At 32.8% G+C, this 7,480-nt stretch overlaps 1 protein-coding gene across 1 annotated transcript; it reads right to left on the bottom strand.

The window, feature by feature from the left end:
* Nucleotides 1–206: 206 nt before the first annotated feature.
* LOC108775680 (flocculation protein FLO11) lies at nucleotides 207–6,955 on the bottom strand. The gene is given in 6 exon segments (XM_083287325.1): nucleotides 207–428; nucleotides 605–1,503; nucleotides 1,856–1,970; nucleotides 1,973–1,990; nucleotides 4,556–4,689; nucleotides 6,883–6,955. Coding segments are annotated over 6 exon segments (1,461 nt in total).
* Nucleotides 6,956–7,480: the final 525 nt, after the last annotated feature.

Here is a 7,480-nt window from a genome sequence, read left to right as displayed (position 1 = left end):
TGTTTAATATGAGAAAATGTATTTAATAATTCACAAAGAAACATTATTAGCTTTACTTTCGACCGTATTTCTTGGCGGTCCTCTATTTATTTAAAATAAATGCTTTTATAATATTTCTAAATGAAAGAGATTAAAATCATAATTAAGTAGTAAACAAGTGTATTAAATGACATTCTTATATACGTTTTTACAGAATTAAGTGCAATTTAATATATGGATGAGAAATTATCACCGTGCAAATCGACGAAGATGGAATCAAGAAAGAACTTGCTATTATCATGGGAGTAATTAAAAGTAATTTTATTCTTTTTATTGTTATAGCCTTGATATTTAACTGGTTCCCAACTCAAAGTTATATTGGCGATTTTTCCAACGCAAGCACCTGTTGTCGTTGCGTCCGTTGGAACCGTCAACATGGATTCTAGTATCTAAAAGTTCAAATGTATTCTGTGACATAGTAAAATAATGATTAAATACATATATAATTGCTGACGAAGCAATCAATTAAAGAAAAATATGAATTGTTGTAATGAACGTGTTTAAAAGCTATAAAAAGCGTGTAATATTATTTTTATATAAATTATATGTATTATCATTTATTTACCTGAAAACCTTTTGTTGTGTATTGCAAATTTACATGAATCGTCATGTTTGCCAGAAAGCACGCCACTCCTGTGTCATCTCTAAGGACATAATTAAATTTAGGAGTGATTGTTTTCGATGTATTTTCTTCAGTCGTACTTGTGGCGGTTACATTAATATCGCAATCAGTAAAAGTTGAATTTCTTGTTTCTGCTGTTGTAACTGGTGAAGAAGGTCCCATTGAAAAAGACGTCAGAAAAGGTGTCGGTGTTGTCGACTTCACAGTAAACGTCGATTTTTCCGTTATATTTGTTTTAGATGTAATCATCGTTGTATTTGTCGTTTTCGTTGTAACTGTAGGGGGGATGGATGATAAAACTGTTGATGTAATATCTGGTAATGTCGGTGTAACCGTAAGTATCGTTGGATTAGTTACGAGTGTCGTTGATGTTATCGGAAATGTTGTAGTTTCTGTTGTCACTATTTCTATAGTATCGGTTGTAGTCGAATATATCGGGGACGCTGCCGTGGATGATGATGGATGTATTGTTACGTTTGTTACACATTGCGTTGTAGATTGCATTGACGTTGTCGTAGGTTTCGTTAACATTGTTGTAGATCGCGTAGACGTTATTGTCGATTGCATTGAAGGAACCGTCAATTTCGAAGTTGGAGTTGTTATTTTTGTCGTTGCTACACTCGATTCTGTTATCACGCTCGTGCTTTCTGTAAAAACTGGTGTATGGTCCGTTTGCGAAACAGTTGTTTTTTCTGTAGAAGTGTTCGACGAAGTTGTAGACTGTAATGTAGTTGGTACTGTCGTTGATATTATGCTCGTCGTTGAAGGAATTGTTGTATTATTTCTCTGTATGTTTTCATCCTCAAGTGTGATACCTTTATTTATCTGGATTGTGCATGCAACTATTGGAACAAATATTTTATTGACATTTACTAAAATAAAATGTTTAATTCAAAAATTCTCAAAATATTGATCGCGAACCGATTTTTTCGAAGAAAATTTTATATAAATTTATATTAATTAAGGTTATATGAAATTATATATAACTCTGTCAAATGAGAATTATTATTCTTAATTTTAATTGATATTAGCGAGTTCAGTGAACTTTTTTTTAATTACGTGCCAAACATTATGAAAAAAAAACATTTTATAAAAAATGTTTTTTATAATCTTACATAATTTTAAGTTATAACCTTATTTCCGAAGTACAGTGAAGGAAATTTTAAGTTACAGTTAAAAATAGAGTTACCTAACTGTAAATCAACACAATTTCAATTCCGAATAACCAAATCACTATCCCGATTATTATTGCCTTAGATGATTGCTTCATGTTTTCTTTTATCTTTAATATTTTTCGAATTAAAAGTTCTCATCAGTATACACGCACCACTATTTTATTATATCTGTTAAGATCAATTACAATAATAGTATTTAATGAGAAATAGAAGAAAATCTTAAAAAGAGCTATTAGAACAAATCTTTTATCGATATTCACTGAAATATAATGTTTAAAAGATTTCCAAAGTATTGAACGTAAGCCGAGTTTTGGTGAGTCGCGAAAAAAATTTAAAATTATTAATTACACTTCGTTACTTCGCGCACAAATTCACATGTTCGCGCATTTTTTTTCAACTTTGTACATGTATAAAGTTGGCGTTTCAACAATGTAAGAATTAAAATCTTTCGAAATAAAAATACACAAGACTCAGTTGTCACAAAAAAGAACATCAGTCCACTTGTTTCCTGAAAGGACAGAATTATCGCTTATGAGACAAGGGTTAATATAGATAGTAAAATATCCCTATCCCTCCTCTTGTGACAATACTGGAATTTCTGTTGGGCTTATCGTTTCATTTTTGGCCAGACAGACGGTGCGATAAAGCTATCTCTAACCCTTTTCTTTTAATCAATCGATATGACGCGCCATACGCAAGTAATTATTTGATGATAATTCATAAAAATTTCTGTTTTTCTTTGAATTCTTTCATTTCTGGATTCTACAGATCTATATCAGATCTATATCTTTATTCAAAAATAAATTTCTCATTTAACTGCAATTATGTGTAATCAACATTAAAAAATGGAGATTCTATTTTCGAGTCGACAGTCAGAATCGGCTGCTGCCTTGCTATGATTGGTTGAATATATTATTCGGTAAAATTGTGGCAAACGCACTGTAACAATTAACAAATCAATGCACCCCTTTCTGCTGTATATTGCCTGCACCACCGCATATTATTGTTCGGTTGTTCGTTTCCGCCGTATATTATTATCTTCTTTGTTGACGACTCATGCAGCATGCTGCGCTGCAATCGAGGCCAGCGAACAAACCCGGTCTCCTTTTACCCTCCTGTGCGAGCCACCCCTTTTCTAATTTCGTTGACTCGCGAGTGGTTGCGGTTTCAACTATTATCTCAATATGCAGCACGTGATGGTGGAAAAAGCAGCAAATATTGTCGTGACGAAAAATCGCGCTCAACATGGTCATGCAACACATCCGGTGGTCATTAATTACGCATTAGGCCCGTACCAATCGTTGATCCCGTTTACCAATGCAATGCCGTTGTTCTTTCAGCTGTCTAATTCGCGGTTTCGCCTAGAAATTCTCTCTTCGTCGATTTCCTGCATCGCTGAAATTACATTGAGTTTGGTCCTCAAGAATAAAATAATTGATATGCACTGTATATGTTCGATGTTACATTATTATTTCTATAACGCCCAATTATACTCAATTTTAATTATTCAATTTCTATAGATTGCCACTGAACCTACTCAATATATCGTTAATTTAACTAAAACAATGAGTCTAAATAATTTAACGATTCAAGGAAATGTATTTGACTGAAATTTAGTTTACTATTCAGTATTTACTAAATGTATACAAGTATTGTTTACTTTGAAACTAACCGCAGAAATAAATTGATTTATATTTTGATACAAATAGAAAAATGACAAAATGTTAATTTCATAACTCTATATAAGGAATTGGATTATATTGCACCTTCGATACTTAACTTGACAACGTACGATATTATTCGAAACTTTTGCTGCGTTGTGTTTTTTGTTCGTTAAGGAAAATGTTTTTGTAATGATCTTTTTCTCTCGTGAAATTAGATGTCGATACGGATAAACGATACAGCTCAACGTTAAAAAAGTTCCAAAAAACGGTATATGACGTTTCGAAGCATCTGCTCAGTCACGAAACCCTTCGGTCTTTATCAAGCAATCTTTGCCTAACGAAATCATCGGGCAATTCTCTTTTTTCTCTGGTTAGACTGCGTTAGACCCGACGCGCTATCGTGATTAAGCTTCTTTAAGGATCTATTCAAGCCGTCTAATTTATCGAAAATATACACCGAGGTGATGCAAACACCGAATCGGAGTATCGCAAATGCGTTAGATGCGAACATCTGCTACGCTACGAAACCCTTCGACGTTTATCAGTCGATCGTCGTGTGGAAATTGTTAAAAATAACGTTAAGAGGCGCCCCCGCGGTGACACAACGTTGAGATTTTGATAGATCAAATCGGAGATCGATTTTGTTCAATCGACCATCTGCCTCGTCGAAGGGTTGTTTGTGCCAACCCCTTTCTTAGATCTCTTTGGACTTTTACGTGCGAGTGGTTACCCACAATACACGGCGAAAGGTGCACCAACAATACAAACAACTGATTATTTCGATTGCTTCATTCGATCGTTTCATGAATATTCTGCGAATAATGCCGGTTGTAATACACTTATTTAAAGTAATTAATTTTTTGTTAACCTTTTATACAATTCAAAATAATTGTAGAAATCTACGATTTGGTCACATTAATAGTTATATCAATTTATTTTTGTCATGAGTAATATTTTCATATCTTAAATAATAGTTTGTAAAAGACATTATTTATTTGTTGGCTGTTGGATTAACATAATTTATGTGAGTAAAAGTAGAGCAAAGAAATTCTCACAAAAACTTATATTGACGTTTCACCCCTTCCTGAAAGAGAGAGTTATTTCCCATAGAGGCACCCCCAACGATAAATAATGCATGTCGATTTGCTCCGCTTCGTGGCGGTTTTGCGCGAAGCGTGAGACGAGACAACTGGACAAAGAAAGAATTTACATAAATTCCGCTTTCATGTTTCCTCGTCCTAATTCGGCATTTTTAGAAATTGACACCATTAATAAATAAATTTTTTGACGAGGAAGAAATTGATATTGAAGGAAACTTTGTTTTTTAAGAGTTCATAAATAAATGTGATTATTACATGATCTATTTCATTAGTACTTTCGCATTCACATACAAGTCAAATCCGGATATTCGCTATACACAGAAAAATACATATCGCATTTAAATATTAATTACTTGTTTCAGATATGTCAAAAGATAGTAATTTATTACAATATGCTCTTTCTTCGGGTATTTAAGGAATTACTGTCTTACACATCGCGTCAGAGTGCGTGTTAATTCGATCTGCATCGCGGAGTGGTCAATTTTTATTCGACTCGGCATAATTTCGTGGGCATTAACTCGCTCGTTAACTCAATTTCACCACCCTTCCATGATCGCGTTGGTGCGTCGCAGATTAACGTACGGTCCGAGAAGCGATATGCGACGTGCGTATTGTGCGAAAATTTTGCGTGGGACACCTGCAAAGACGAACTTACGCGAACGAAGAGAGTCCACGGTTCCACGCGTAAAATTTATGTTGCGTGAAGCAACCGTCATCCCAAAAGAGTGTTTTTTTCTCCGTGAGAAACGGTTGCGACGCGACGGCGATCGTCCGTAACACGTCGAAGCGTAAAAGGTTTTACGAGATAATTGCAATATCCGTAAATAAAACACGAAAGTATACCAACGAATACGCTTGCAACGAACTTTAAGAAACGTCTATTATTAAATATATTAACCCTTTATTCGTAACTTTGCGCGACGACCAATAATACTGTTGGATCAGAACGGATGAGACTGACAATAAATGAAATACATTTGTATTTAATTAATTTAATTATATTTTTTAATGTACTAATTAAGAAATTCCAAAATATTTTTATTTTATTATAATAAGTTTGCTTGAATTAAAAATTATAAACATTTACACACACGCACAAAATATTATTATAAATACTACCACTTTGATCAAATGTGATCCTCTTATTTGTGTTAAATATTTCTAGTTCATTTTCACTTAATATTTTTATCTTAACAATTTTGTCATATCGAGTTACTTATAAAACTTAACTGATATAATTTATGTTATGCATCTTTTATCGATATTGTTTTCTTTTGCAATATATTAAATTTGTTGAATCAAATTATTTTCAAAATCCTACTTTCTGATACTTTCTACCATTCAATGAAAGTGTATCCGCGGCTTTTTAATTCTGGAACAAGCACGCTTATTATGTATTTCATAATAATTTAAAAATTCCGTTAACGTTTTTGTAGGAAATGATCGATCGACAGAATCCTTTGAAGGTATTTCCTTTCAAAAGCATCGACTTCCGGATTGAGAGTTCACCGCGACAAAATCGAAATGGATGGATTTGGGGGACTGCGGAGAAAGAGAGAAGGTACGCATTTCCTGCCCCTAAGTAGGGCTTCCTATAAACGCACATAAGTTATGATATTAATTAATCGTGTATGTATTATTGAATAATCAATTTTTATATAAGAAAAAGGACCCAAAAGTAAAAATAAAAATTTTAAGATAGCCTGAACTTTAAGATTTTAATTTATTAATGAAGGCATAATGTTATCTTATGATTATTACTATCTTTCAGTAATTGTATAATAATTTATTATATTACTTGATCGTTTTGCCTAATTTATAATTATCAAGATGATTGTACATTTTGTCCGTTTTTTGACTTATCGTATTCGACTTATCGTATTCACAGAAATAACAATGATCATGATAACATATCGATTGACCTTTGTAATAAAACAAACAGGATAGTTAATTTTATCAAAGGCTTATACCCTGATCGATTATACAAATTTCACTCGATGAACCTTGTTTCATTTGCAACGTATTAAAAATTACGCATTTAATTTTAAATAATTATTCTTAATTATAATATCTATGAAAGATTTTCGAAGCCTATAAAAATTTAAGAAGAAAGATTTCGAAAACTTATAATTTTCTTTTAATTCAGTTCTCTCTATAAAAGAAAACTGTATTTAAGTAATTTTCATGTTAAATTAAGTTTCTATATTGATCAAACGCTTGCTAAAATTGTTTCTATTTATAATGGGATCGTATTCTCCGGAACATCTGCACCGTATATCAACTTTCAAAATGTAAGAACAGAGCGTGATCTCCGTTTAAAGTCTTCTTCATGTAACCATGACCCATTACTTCCATGCTGGGGGCACGTGAACCATATGGTTCGTGTGATCGATCATGCACGCGTTGACGATTAAACTATCAAGTTCGCGAAACTTAAACTTTGTACGCGCGAGTAGTTCCTCGCTATACTTGAATGGCTTTGTAGAAGAAAAATTGTATGTTACGTTTACGTCGAAGCATTTTTAGCTTAATTTATACTGTTTAAGTTAGATTTCATTAATTAATAGCCTAATAGGATAGATCCGATTTGGAACTCATTTTTACATTTTCGATATAGTTCGACACAGGTAAGAGATACTACATGTCGAAATGGTCTCAAGCAAAAATGAAGGAAATTGAATGATTTTTCGAACGGCACCATTTGTTTTATGATCGGATTTTATTTATGCCTTATAGAGAACAAAAACTGTAAATGATATTTAGACCACTCTCCCCTCTATGTATACATATGTATAGTAAAATATTTTATTGAGTCTGAACAAAAGTTTAGCTCTGTAAATTTTTGTTTCCACCCGATACTTAATATACATATAGTTTCAA

Source organism: Cyphomyrmex costatus, unplaced genomic scaffold, assembly GCF_001594065.2.
Source record: "Cyphomyrmex costatus isolate MS0001 unplaced genomic scaffold, Ccosl1.0 scaffold306, whole genome shotgun sequence".
In the NCBI taxonomy this organism is placed as follows: domain Eukaryota; kingdom Metazoa; phylum Arthropoda; class Insecta; order Hymenoptera; family Formicidae; genus Cyphomyrmex; species Cyphomyrmex costatus.
This window is presented reverse-complemented; position numbering and strand designations above follow the sequence as displayed.